At 47.8% G+C, this 14,664-nt stretch overlaps 1 protein-coding gene across 1 annotated transcript; it reads right to left on the bottom strand.

The window, feature by feature from the left end:
• Nucleotides 1–4,324: 4,324 nt before the first annotated feature.
• On the bottom strand, nt 4,325–5,887 carry IUM83_01087 (uncharacterized protein; the record flags this gene model as incomplete). The annotated part of the gene is made up of 2 exons (XM_067924916.1): nt 4,325–4,556; nt 5,481–5,887. 2 exons carry the CDS (start codon nt 5,885–5,887, stop codon nt 4,325–4,327), a joined length of 639 nt encoding a protein of 212 aa, XP_067797410.1.
• Between the last annotated feature and the right edge of the window lie 8,777 nt (nt 5,888–14,664).

Here is a 14,664-nt window from a genome sequence, read left to right as displayed (position 1 = left end):
AAAGAGTGTAAGATGGACCGCCGCCTCGCTGCCCCTGCCAACCGCCCGGACGACTCTCGTCCCCCCACCTCGCCGACGCCACGCGCTGACGCTGCTGCGCCGACGCCTGGAACGCCTGATTTGACGGATCCGACGGAGACGATGGAGCTGATCCTGAGGCTGCCGCTGGAGTTCTCCTGGGTGGACGAGGAGCGCCCGCCTTTCGTGCCCGGACCGATTTCCCCCGTGTCTCGCATGTACATGCGCTACGTGCCCCACGCTCGACTTGGCGCGCGTCGTGTGCTGGAAGCGATGCGGGATACGACGATGATGGAGGGCTCGGTTGCTGACGATGAGCGTGAGGCGAAGGCTGAGATCGACGCTTGGACGGAGGACTCGCGCTTCCCGCTGCCAGCGCCCATGGAACATATCATGAAGGTTAATGGTGGAAATGATGACCGGCTCGGACATTTGCACAAGGACAAACTGATGCGAACGGACAGTCTTCCAACGTCATTGCCATGCGATGCAACATCTCTCGCCAATGCGAGCGCCTCCCTGCTATCCATCGCAGCAAGTGGGATCCTCGTAGCACCCGAAGCCAAATCAAGTGCCCCTCAAGTATGTAGTGAAACCTTAGATCCATTTTTGTGTATGTAGTGCGGCGGAACAAGAACGCCTGCGCTGTGCCTTGCTTAGTGTCAACTCTTGATCTCCAGTCCTCCCACAATTTAAACGCCTGCGCCTCTCTGGACTGTGCATGCTTAGTGTCAACTCTAGATCTTCAGCCCTCCCACAATTTTATAATCAGGAAAATGAACGAGGCGGAGCGCTGCGCAAAAAAAAAAAAATGGTTATCTATTTCCGAACGGACGTAGAATCTATCAGCTACACTGTTGCTTCTTGCGTTTTATGTGACGAAAGGGGACTGAACGTGCATCTGGATTGGCGTCGTGAATAGCCTCCTGGATACGACGCAGTGTGGTAACATCACGTTCGAGACTCTGTGTTTCGGGTGGGCAGATGGTTTCAGCGCCATGTTTGCCATCCCTAGGTGATAGAGGTGATCTACCTCCTCCTGGTTTGGAGGACGATGCATTGCTACCGCCTCCGGTTTTCACGCCATTGTTGATGTAGCGCACGAGCACCGATCGCTCCGAATACATTTTCTGGTCCGAGGCGGCAGAATCGGAGGCATGCAGCGTTCGAAACGGAGGAAAATCGGCAGCTGAATTACCTAGCCACCACAATCGCCACACGCCCAGCGGAAACTTGAAGCCGTTGGGCATACGGTGGAATCAGCCGTCAGAAGGCCAGTAATAGGTAGTGCTGCTTGAGTGTTGGGGCGAAGCCTCTTCATGGCCAGAGGCTTGAGAGCGCACAATCCAGCTTCCTCCTGTAGTGTACAAATTGTAGAATGAAGCGTGTCACGAGTACTACTTTCATGACCGACACGTCGGTCTTTCAGTAGCTTACCAAACGCATCTAACAGCACATCAAGCAGCTGATGTAGAACGGCGCAAATTTTGACATGCTACTGAAAGCGCCCGATGTGAGGAGAAATGCTGGTCTGCCGCATCCATGAACTACCCTCAGTAAGAAGATAACCTCGTAGCCTTGCCAATACCTCCTGATACGTAAGACGACCACAGGCATAAAAACAGAAAGGTTAATGCTGTCGTCCGCCTCCACGAAATTGTTAGGGGGCCCTGTGTCTCGTGAATCTAAGCAAGGATCACTCTGATGTAGATGCGGTATGCTTCCATTGTATTGGGAGCGGTGCAAGCGCTACGCACTTGTTCTGCGTTCAGCGCACCAGGCAACGGGGTGGTAAAGCGTGCCAAGGCTACGCGCTCGCCTCGGGTGCGCTCGGGGAGCGAAAGGCTCGCGTTGGGGCTTGACATGCGTGCAGGTTGAGCTGGAGCGAGGCAGGCTTCTTGGGGTCCGGGGAAATGTTGGAGTGAAAACACACCCTCCTGGGGAATTTTTAAACCAATCAAATGCACCCAAAGCTGTAACAAATTCAGGTTACCAGTTCCGCAACAAAAGCGTTGGCAGGAACGCGACCTGTCTCGTGAATAGAAAGTAGTGGCCGTCAAAATCGCATTGATGGAAATAGTAAGGCATTTTGGTTACGCTGACACAGATTCTGCTATAGTGGTGTTACTAGAGTTGGAGAATGTCTGGTGTTAGGGGCTGACTCACCCGGCGGAGGGAGTCAGACCATAGTGGATGCAAGACGAAGAGATGGGTCCCCGAACAAGTCACCGCGGCTTCAACTTGTCCCCCGAAGCCGTCGACGTGGCTGCCGCGGGCGTACGTTGGTGGCGTTGCCGGCGACGACGGTCGACGTCGCTGGTTTGTTGTTGTCTCTGCTGCTGCTGGGCGGGTGGAATTCCTGATTGATCCCTTCCTACTTCTGAGCTGGCACTCTCCGCTGCGACTGAGCGGGTCCCAGCCAAAGATAAAGAGTGGAAAGAGAGACCGCTGTCGTAGCGCTGGGCTCGCATGCCTATCGAGGTGCTTAGGCGCTGCGGTGCACGAGATGGAGTAGCAGCGGTGAGCACGACAGCGAGCAGCGGCGGCGGAACGTAGAGCATTTCGTGGATGCGGGCGGCACTCATTTGATGCTCGGCAGCGTCACAGTGACTAATCCAGCCAGGCTGTGACTACTTCACTGCGCGTGCTGCGGATCGGTCTACCATTCCTCGGAGCACAATGGCATACATGTAGTACTCATTTGGGGACGATATCGTCCACATCGAGGTGCCCGCATAGTCAGCCCTTGTCGGCGGTGGTGCCATTCATTTCAACATATACGCAAGCTAGACTCAATCGGATAGAATCGCCGTGTTTGGGTCGTTCGACTACAGCTCCAGATTCGTCGCAACCAGTATCAGCACTGAACCGCAGGAGGTTTGAAAAGGAAGACCACCGAGAAGGGTCGACAGCGTCGGAGACTTGAGTCCTCTGAACGAGGTATATTTGAGAATGAGAAGTTTCTTGGCGCAGGGGCTTCGTACTACATGCACTGGGGCATCCCCGTTGGAAGCGTGAGGCTACGGTTGATGTTTAAGCTAGCTACAACTTTTCCCTGTCTTTCTACTAGACAGATATTGTAGCATTCGCACTAACGCATATCATCCCATAGTGCGTTCATCTTTCCAAACTAGGCAATCACCGGGGTCACGCAATTTCCCCTTCCTCAGCCATCTCCTCCTGGGCATCGTCATCATCACCAGCAGTCGTGGCACCAAAAAAAAATCTGGGGGTCGTACGGTGGCTGGCGGCAAAATTATGATCAATTCCATAAGATGGGTACAACTTGAGTTGAAGTTGGGTGCACGACCAGGACATGGCTACAGCACAAAGAGATGTGACCCGAAGGTGGACTGAGTGTTGCGCGCCGTCTTGGGGGGCAGACGACGGCGACACACCAGACCTCAATGCTGCTGCCGGACCAACAGCACACGAGGACCGCGTCAACACTACATCCACATAATCGACGCCGCGTCAATCGCGACACTGCATAATCACCACCAATGGGTGATGCTGGACTCCTATGTAGCTATGTAGCAGCGCCCTCCTCGTAAGGCAAGTAGCGCTAGGAGCTTTGTCTTAAATGCTAATGAACTCACTTCGGATTCTACTCTACAGCGCGCAACGCCATAAAATCGTTCAAAAATGCGTAATATAGAAATTTGTATGCACTCGGTCGATTTGCCGGGCGATTGGGCTCGGTCGATTCTATCAATCGGCCCGGGAAATTTCAAGTGCTGCCTACTGACTAACACGCGGCCACTGCGGTCGCGACGGCGACACGGCCGCGAAGCCCTCAAGCCCAGGTCAACAGCACCCCCAGCGGACCGGCGGGCACTTCACCTCCACCACGGTGTTGCAGCCGCACAGCAGCCAACGCGCGCTTGTCACCATATCAGTCTCCAGGGTCTGTCTGAATAGACCAATGCGCCTGGAACGCAAGCGCGTTACCTCAACGTGCATGAACTTTGGGGTTACGCAGCGAGAGAAGACTAGCAACGACGACGTGCGGGTGGGTGAATGCGGCCACCAGGCGATCCTTCGTTTCGAACGCGCACGGCAGAACACTCAGGAGTTAATACCGAGATGTCCACCCGATGGGCTGGTCGTCATTTCAGTAGCGTGACTGGCTCATATGTAACTGACGCGGTAATTCCAAGGATATCGACGCAGCTGAGGCAACGATTCGTCAAGCTGCAAGACAGTATGCAGTAAACAATTAGCCGTGAACTGCGAAACAACTCGGATGACTGAGCGTACCCATATGGAATCGCTCCAATAATAATTCTCCTGAATGCGCAGCTTCTTACGTCCACGAATCCAGGATTTCCGTGCATGTTCGCTGCAAGTCTTCATGTTCACGATCGAGCTCCTCCACTACGATTCCAGGGACGTTGTTCTCGATAAGCGCCTTCAGCAGCGGGAGATCCTCCTTTGGTGGTGCGTATGTGCCGCTATCGTTGTCGATAATGAGCTTGGTCTCGCCAAATACAAATAGGTAGTTATTCATGCGGAACTCGCCAGTGTACGTTCCACTCCTGGTCCGTCGGCAAAAGCTGTGAGACGTTGTGCATCATAGAGGGCTGGTGGACCAGGAAGCGCGAGTAGCAAACACATCTACAGATATGAAGCCGCCAATTTGGCTGGATTTGACAAGTTTTCTTCCGAAATTAGTTGATTTTCTGTGTATCAACTGTGCATTTTCGGATGATTCGTTTGTCACCACTGAAAAAGCACTTTAACACCACATAAAAAACACAGAATGTGTCATAAACCACACGGAAGTTCATACAAAGTACCTAAAAGCTGATGGTATACAAAATACCAAATTTACTGATCAGATTCGATTGGTTCGATTGGCCTTACTGTACATCGCACGACTTTGTCTGCAGGATTCGTTGTGTCTGTCAGATCTCTGTGTCGCTGTCTCAAGTTTTGATCCTGTGGGCGTACAACAGAACATATAGCGCTATTGTGCGATGAAGTCACAAGACATTTGCAGGTACCGTGTAACGGGCTTGAGACCGCTACCGGCTTGCACAGGCGCGTAGGAAATAAGACTCTGATTGGGTGTTGGGACGGTCGCGACACTCGCGACCGTCCCAACCATTAAAATCTTTTGGGGCTGTGATTGACCACCGCGCACACGTGGTGGCACCCGTGTGACAGTAGCCTGAGAGGTCTGGTTTGAAATCGTTGTAGAAGCTGCTGCGGCTCCTACAGAAGGCCAAGTAGAAGAGCAATCAATATTAGCAGAGGGAGGATTTGATAGCAGTCGTCTCACAAAGCCATCGTTAGGGGTCGTTGCACCACCTCGAGGTGCTGAGGCTGCGAAGGAAGAGGAGAATGCAACATTGTTAGAATATCCATCACCACCGGCCGAAGCGGTTGCAGAACTGTACAACACCGATTGAGCAGCATCAGGATACAAGAATGATTCAGCTCCATGTTTCTCGACGTACTGAGGAGAGTATCCAGTTTGAGCACGTACATTGTTCCAGAAGAGTGTGTAGTCAGCCATAGGGACTATGGTCTTACCGTTGAATTCCAGACTGAGGCTGTCGATAACGTTCCAGTTGCCGCATATCAGTGTAGTACAGACACGATTCGCAGCAGTCGTTTGAGTCGTGGCACCATTCTTCATCGAGACCTTGTATGGAAGCATAATATAAGCATCACGTAGACTCGCAAAGCCCTCGGAACCATTAAGCTGAGCCGTGGCATCAATCGTGATGACACCATTCTGGTACGAACCCTGATTCAAGTCGTTAACGAAAGGCTCACGCTTGCTCGAAGATACCTTGATCTCCGGATCGCTCTTGAGCAAGCTCTGGTACAGGTACTGATCGGGTAGATGAGTTTCACTCATCGTTGAATCTATATGGATCCTAATATCGTTTCGGAAAAATTAAATATTATGTCGCACCTTGTCAAGCCGATCACCTCAGACCATGATCTCATCGAACTCGCTGAGAAAATAAACGTTCAACTCGAAAATATATTTGAATCAAGTGAGATAAAGACCCGTCTTCCAAATAAAGGTTCATTTCTCATTCTGCTTCGACCACCTAAGTTTGAGGTAGGCCACTGGACAGCCGTCCATAATGGTGAATATTTTGATAGTATGGGAGAGGGTTCACCAAAGAAGCACGGCATCGATCGATACAATACCAAGCAATACCAAGAAACCTATGGTGATTACTGTGGTCCATTCTGCATCCTATGCTTATATTCGAAGCAATATCGTAAGCCAGATGTATTCAAAAAGATGAAAGATCTGAATTTGACAATTCTGGAATAATTTAATTCGACGTATATAGCAATCACGTATCGTGAATTAACAATCTTCAGTGATATTCCTGTGCGGAAACTAACCAGAGCTTTCAAGACTGGTAAGCTCAGTCTGACATCAAGTGAACTAAAGGGGAGTGGCTCACTTATCCATCTCCACCCTGCTTCGTACGAAAAGGCACTCAATGCTCGTAAGACGGGACGCGGTTAGACTTGACGTCACTAAGCATGACATTAACAAGGGGTATAAGAAGGCTCAAGGTGGTTCAATTTGGTCCAAGGTGTGGGGAGGGATTAAATCAGCTTCCAAGTTTACGAAGGACTCCGGTCTATTAACCAAGGCTGTTGATGCAGCGGTTCCTGCTTTAGCAACGTATGCTGGTCAGCCAACGGGCTGCTATTGCAGCCAGAGCTGCAATCAAGTCTCTAACCGATATCGGTATTTACGACTCTGATAGTGATAAGGAAGGAGGACGTGTATCGATGGCAGATGTGAAGAAGGCGGCTACATGCTCTCGCATAGACTAAGCGCAAGGGAATCATCACCGACACGGTCGATGCTGGAGAGAAGTTGTTATAATCGAAGGCAACGAAGCTTGAACATGAGGATCTAATCAGGTCTGTCCGAAAAGTGGTTCGCCGTCGTTATGGTGTTGGAGTTGCAAAGGAATGGCTGGTCAAGGGCTCCCCGGAAACGAAGGAAGGAATGGCAAAGCTGCCCGCTATGCGTAAGAAGGGTAAGTCTGGGGGTTCATTTACATTGTAAAAATACTATTAATGACTTTTATTTTTTTGGTCGAATAAGAAGCATGATCGATACTGAAGTATCCCTGAAGATGATTTTCTTATCATTTTGATTGTAAATGATCATGGTAATACGGCTCGAGGACCATTATGGCAGTTCATCCAGGCATACTGACTCGGATTGTACGAAATAACCTTACCAATGGCAGCATCATCTCAATCAAAAGTGCTGACAATATCGCCAGAGGCCACATACTCGTTTTTGACCAAGTCGCAACGCACGATGTAGGAACTGGTTGGGTGAATCTGTGGAATGATGTTCGACAACTGAGCACTTGCAACAGTAGCAGGTGCAGATTGGTAGATACCTACATTAAAACCAACTACTTTTCCGAACTCCGCATTATCGATGATAAGTCGAGGAACACGGGTCGTAGTAGGCAAGCAAGTACCGCCAGAAGAGTATAAACCATAGGTAGGTCTGGTCCATGTCCCTCCCGTAGAAGGCAAAGTTGTAGGTGTTGGAGAGAAATCAAGCTGACAGGCGTAATACACACTGTTGGCACTCATTTGATATATAATATATTGTTTCCGGACAGATCGATGAGATACGCTCCAGCATTGACAAGAGCAGTCTGGATACTTCGGTTGATGTCATGATAGGAGTAGATACCGCCAGGGAGGGATACACTGATTGTCGATGTAGTTGCGGCGGTAGGTACTTCTACTTTGAACGACGTGTTCTGAAACTGCATTGAATCAATGTTGTACTGGCCGTTGTACATCGAAATGGACTTAACGGCACAGACTCCATCACGGAAGTTAGCGGCTGATCCAGGAAATGGGTATTTCCATGTTGAGTTGGTTCCATCCTAAACCAGGTTGGTACTATCAAGTTTGATAAAGCTCGACATATTATATGTTTGTGATCATATTTTGTGTGATAAATTGGAATTACTGTTTGATTTGAATAGGTCTATCGAGTTATACCTGATCTGACCCTTAACCAAATCAATGAAAAGCATTTGACCCTTCCGCTCCGTAGCTTTGTTGTAGTAATAGACGATCAAGCGATCATCTACTCCCTTGATATTGAAGTCCTTAACAGCCATCTGTAAATCCTGCTTCAAATTAGCCTTTAGGATCGCTACGAACGCTGAATTCAGGAGAATCATCTTATCAGTAGCAAAATAGCTGTGGCTTAGAAAGATGATACTCAATTTGAAGTGGCGTCCTCTTGTGAAGTAATGGCTGAACAAATTCTTTTGTAGTAGCTTATCATTGCTGTTGTCATCAATGATGATCAGCTCAGGCTTATTAGAACATAGTGGAGTGTGGTGTACTTGATCAACACTCGGAGGGGAATCAGGATCAGCAAATGTGATATAGCCATCCAGCTTGTCACGAAGACACTCATAGAGCTCCTGATGGGGATTACGTGAAATAATCGTTAGGTGAGCAAATACATGAGGAGAATTCTTGAGAATGAACATATATAGATTGTTCTTCCCACTGCACGATGGCCCCAGAACCACTATTCGAAACAGCGCCTTGATGCCAAGAGCTGTAATATCGCCCATCGAGTCGGTCTTGATTTTTTTTTGGGATTGAAGCACCGAAACCTGGTATACTGCTCATGATTATCGTTTAATTTACATAGCTTTAGATAAAATGAGTTCTGTTTTTTCTTATCCTAATCCGATCTTCTCGTCTCCAATTTATAACCCTGCATTCTATCTCCAATTGGATGCAAGCGGTTATCTAACATATGATTAGGCTCAGACGCTTTACCTGAATAAGTATGACTATCGACTAACCTACATCACCGGCATCACCCAGAGAGTTGCATCACCTGGTATAGCACTGGTTCCAGGTCCAGGTGGTGATATTAGCGGGATAGGTACTCTGAGTTGTAGTAACCTGACCGTAAATGGTTCAACAATGTCAACTCCTCCAACTTATGTGTTGGGAATCAGCGAGGGGTCAGCGGCTGGTTCGAAAGCTCTCGTACTGAACTCAACCAAGGACATATCGGGCATTAACTCCCTATCGGCATCGTCGCTCACTGGTACGCTTCAAACTGGGGCTCAGCCAAATATCACGAGTCTTGGTACGCTAACAGGCTTTAGTTGCTCTGGAACCATTTCAGGAACACTATCTCGGCAGCACAGCCAAATAGCACGAGTCTTGGCACTCTAACAGGCTTTAGTTGCTCTGGAACGGTTTCAGGGGGCTTTAAGCACGGCATCTCAACCAAATATCCCGAGTCTGGGCACTCTGACATCTCTGTCATTGGCTGAATCGATATCTGGAGCTACTACTATCAGTGCTTCTGGAATAGTATCTCTCACAAACACAACGTATAGCTCATCAGCTACTTCGGGAGCTCTAGTTGTTTCAGGAGGGGTGGGTATATCTAAAAATCTCACGATCGGCTCGATTTCGATGAGCGCTCCTGCCTGGCAGAGCCAGGGTAACCAATTCTGTAGTTTGGCCAGTACGTTTACGGATAGCTCATCAACAGCTAATTCGATTGTACCATATGCTGTTATCAACTCTCATGCCGCATGCACTATTGCCGCTACGAGTACTAAGGCATCACATACGTTCGGGGTCACTCTATATATCGCTGGAGCTCCTACTGCCAAAACGAATGCTACGATACTGAATCCTTATGCGCTAATGATATCCGGCGGCCGATGCTTGACAGGAGATTGGACGTTTGCTACAGCTTCGACCGCAGCTCTAATCGTGTCAGGAGGGATGCTTGTGATTCGCAACACAGTGATCGCATCATCGGGACTATCACTTAACTCATGGCTAACAACAGGACCACAGCTGTATATCGCTTCAGCTACATATACTAATAATTCGACAGCTGCTAGTGGAACAGCAGCATCAGCGTGTCTGAACAGCTTGTCTGCTTGTACTATCGGAACCATTAATAGCGCAGTGACAACGACAAGAGCGGCTACATTGTATCGCTGGTCCTCCAAGAGCTGGAACAAACATGCCTCTGACCAATTCTCATGCTCTCTGGATCCCCAGTGGTTCAAGTTATATGAGTGGAGCTATCACCGCTACATCACAAGCCACGGGAACCCTTATCGTTGGTGGAGGAATTGGTTGTGGCGGAGATTGCTGGGGGAACCTCTTTCAGGCTGTTAGGGGAGTTTAGTGAATACACCCGCGGCAAGTCAGTCAGCTTGGCAAACCATTACAGGAGACGACGTTAATTGGCTCGAAGGTACTTATTCTATCTGTTCAGATTATTATGGGTCGAATGCAACGCCAGTAAGAGGCTATATCCAAATGTCGAATGGAAGTAGTGGACCATCAACAAATGCTATGTTTATCAGAACGATGAGCAACTGCGATTTGCGATTTGGAACGTCTGATAGCACACGAATGACCATTTTAGGAGGAACAAACGCTGGAAGGGTACACTACGACGCCTCAATACGGGCTCTACGTTGGAATGGCAGTTTCAACAACCCTCGATACTGGAGCGATTGGGGTAGCCTATTTCAAGCAATCCGGAGGTCTAGTCTTTACAGTAGGAACTATAAGCAGTGTCCCGATAGCTATCGTTTGTACTGGTTCGATGCTTAGCTCAACGGCGTCTTATACTTACTCTGATAGACGTTTAAAGCATTGTTTTGAACCCGTAGAGGATGAAGTGTGTGATGCTCTACTCCAAATCGAGCCATGCCTGTTCAAATACAAATCGGATCCTGAGGACAGTCCTATGTACCTCGGATATTGTGCCCAAGATATGCTGAAGGCAGGTCTCTCACATTGTATCAACTACGTCTCGAATCCAGATCTACCTGTCGAGGATGATACGGTTGATCTTGAAGGTCTGCAAAGGTGTGTAGACTACTCCAAAATGAGTTGTCTTCTTCTTAAATTGTTATTAAAACAGCAAGCTGAAATCGACGAACTCAAACAAAAGATCTCTGAACTACTATAACAATGGACTGCGGACCGAGCAAGGATTTACAAACAAATCTCACGAATGATGAACCGAGTCAGATTGTTGGTTCTACCCTTCTACAAGCCGGCAAAATCGTTTATTCTTGGTTGTAGTGTGTTCCACCCTACCAAGAGCCCTGGTGGTGAGTCTGCCATCCTTGAAGTTAGTATCAGCTACAACAAAATCAGCGTTTATCACGGATATCGAAACAAGCTCGTTAGAAATGGGATTGCTTAAATCGCAAATGTTTTACAGCTTTCTTTTTTTTGTCGCGGCTGGTAAGGCCAGACTCGATCACCTTCCGTTCGGGTAGATGCATCCACCTTCTAGGTTGACTTGTCGAGGTCAGTAGCCCACACAGCGGCTTGGGTCTTCTGGGGTCGATCATGAATGATGAGGTTCTTCATGATAGCTTTCAGCTCAGCGACGTTGAGATCGTGGTTGTCGCCATAGCCACCTCTAGAACTGGAGATGATGCGGGGGTTGAAAAAGAACATAATTATAATAGACGAGTGGTAATTTTACATTTTGGACCGCATTTACGTCTATTGGGCTGCACAATCACGAGGGTCGTATTATCCAGATCAGGGATTCGAATGTGCTTGCTACCAAGCTGCTTGTAGGTATATGCTGACGGTGTCGCTAATCCTTGGATCTCAATGAGAGTGTAGGTACGTCCTCGGCGTACAACACCTTCCAATGGTGCTACTCCAGCACCCTTTAGACCACGTCCCTTTAGTTTTCCTTTGATACCACTGCCAGTCGCTTTCTCCGCTTCAGTCTATTGCTTAGCGTTCATGGGATAAACGCTTCGTGTTGCCTTCAAAGCAGCAGTAGCTGCCTTCAACGCCGACCTCACTGCTTTTGAGTTATTCCCTTTAACAGTCTCTTTAGCATCTTTGTATCGTTTTTGTGCCTCTCCATATGCCTGGAAAGCGACCTCAGAATCATCGTGGAGGCTTTGCAATGTATCATTATAATCGTATTCGTCAATACTTTGTGTCCTGATATCGTGGGCAGACTTCAAAGTCGCATCATTTAATATTTTTTTAGGTTGGTGTCGTAGTTTTTGTGCTCTCGCTTGTCGAGCTCCTTTTCGTTAACCTGTTTCGCCGCTTCATTGTCATTGGTTGGAAACGGATACTCTTTTTCCTTAAAATATCGATCTAAGTCTTCAAATACTTGGAGAAGCGCGGTAAATGTATCCATCCACATAATTATTTTTATTACTCCCTTTTGGGCTACCCCTGATACCAATTTATCCTTGTTATGGCCATTCCGGATACTTATAGGATGGTTAATAGAAGTGGGCAAACCAAAGTATTAATCTGGATGGCGTATAACTTCGTTTTTTCTGCTAACAAACGGAGCGAGGCGGAATGGAATCGTGATGCGCTGATTGGATGTTAAACCCTCCTCAGCTTGACTTTCCTTCTTTGCAGCCAGCTGTGTGTAGTAGTCCATTAGGATCACTTGGCATCATTGTTCGCATTCGTTAGGTTTGGATTCATGTCTTCATCGATATCACTCATCACACCATGCTGGGCTTCACCATCGCCAGATGCGAAGTCATCTTTTGACTCGATCTCTTTATCAATTTTACCTACTAAAGTCAGATGTAGTCCCATGTCCTTCATCGTATTAATAAAACTCTGGAATGTGATTACCCAATTAACGTTCCGAGTAGAGGCAGGCATAAGTCGATCACTCTTTTTGCTAAAAACAGCAATTAAATTATCCTTGACCCACACACATCCATATTATCTTTACGTAATGTTTTATTGGCTCTAAAGTGAATTGGAATAATTTCCGTATGAAATCGATGTGATTCAAGCAAATCTTTGTTTCTAAGAATGGTCCGAGACATGTTGAGTATGCTATCGGTCTGATCGACATTCGAAGATATCAATGTACCAAAAGCGAAACTATCATCCAGTCGTTGCCTGACGTTTTCAAACTCATCACTTTTTAAAGGATCATATCTTTTGCGCTTTAATCCAATTTGTTGCCACATCTGATATGGAGATGGTTTATCCTCCTCCTCCTCACTCTTTTCTTTACGATTCCTTCTCTCGTTTATATTAGTTAAAAACCGAACATCGTTAGTTATAACAACTCCAATGTGATCGTAAGTCTCACTCCAACTGACGCTTGGTACTAAGACTGTTCGCTTGGTTTTAGCAGTATAAATTTTTGCCTCATTACCGATCCAATACTTTAATAGCTGACGCCCTTCGAAGCAAGAGGATGGATACCTAAATCAGCTAAAATGGGATACACTTTAAAGATAGCTGCGACTACTTGCTTAGTATTCATTTGATCTTCGTTGCCGTCTTCTTCACTAAAAACGTCTTTGCTAGAGAGATTTTCAGTAATAGGACTATCTGGTCCAGACCGTCTTTCTATCGTTCTTACACTATTGTCAATTCCTACATTAGAGGTAGTAGGTTTAACACTGACGCCAGTATCATTCACTTCCGGCTTAACAGTGGTCCCAATATTTGTCATAGAAGGTTTAGCACAGCTGCTGCATCAGTCGTATCGGGCTCAACAGTAATTCCAGCATCAACCATAACAGGCTTAACATTAACTTCCAACGGATCAGTATTGGCTCCTGTTGTTGATACCTAAGAGTTTGGTTGAGAGTTTTCATCATTCCACACCTACCCAAAGATCCTATTGGTAGAAAGCAGCATCTTTCTACCAATTAGAGACGTGCATATTAGCGGGGCTCTAGCCGCTGTCAATCCCTTTCATAGATGATAAACAGTTTTAGCAGATTTAGGAGGAAGATCAATTTACAAGCAAATTCTCATTTTACATTCAACTAGCTACTTGGAGTCTTGTCTAAGTTAACTTATATTTGTGTACTCAAATATAATTAACTCAAGTAATTACTAAGTACTTACGCTTCCTCATACACGTAGCGCGACGTGTAAGCTAAAGTAGTGAGTCAAGTTAGACCCACTACACCTGGTAGCACTTTGTAGTCCGTCTAACGACTGACTGCTTGACGTTCGTAAGAGGTGTACGAACGCGGAGCCGAGAACCACATGAGCACGGAGGTGCCCATGGAGAGCTCCAACACGCCTGCAACGCATGTTGCACGCGCTGACTGCCCCCACCTGTCTGACCCAGAGTGGGAAGCCCTCCAACGACTGTCAACAGTCATTGGAGAAGCGGCGATAGCTACAATGCTGCGTACGTTATCGCCGACGGAGCAACATGGTGTTGCTCTGGGGTTCATCATGAAGGAGCAGCGTGACGGTGCTTCCTCAGTGACGGCGTCGTCAGGGACGACACCGCGTGCTCAACCATTAAAGTTGAGCGTAAGCAATTACGTGGGAAGAGAGGGCGAGCCTCTCCTCCGATGGCTTGTCGAGCTCGACACAGCCATAGCGGCTCGACGCATCGTCGACCCGCTGTTGAAGGTCGCGTTCGCCATGTCCTGCCTTGGCGGACGCGCAAGGAGTTGGGCGTATGGACGCCGACTCTCCGATCCTACGTGCTTCAGCACGTACGAAGTGTTCAAAGAGGAGCTCAGACAAGCGTTTGAGCCCCCGCAAAATGAGTTCCGGTCGAGGGCGGAATTCCTCGACCTTCAACAGGGTAAGCATGACGTTCATGCTGACGCG

This window comes from Phytophthora cinnamomi, assembly GCF_018691715.1.
Source record: "Phytophthora cinnamomi strain GKB4 chromosome Unknown Contig14, whole genome shotgun sequence".
Taxonomy (NCBI): Eukaryota; Oomycota; class Peronosporomycetes; order Peronosporales; family Peronosporaceae; genus Phytophthora; species Phytophthora cinnamomi.
This window is presented reverse-complemented; position numbering and strand designations above follow the sequence as displayed.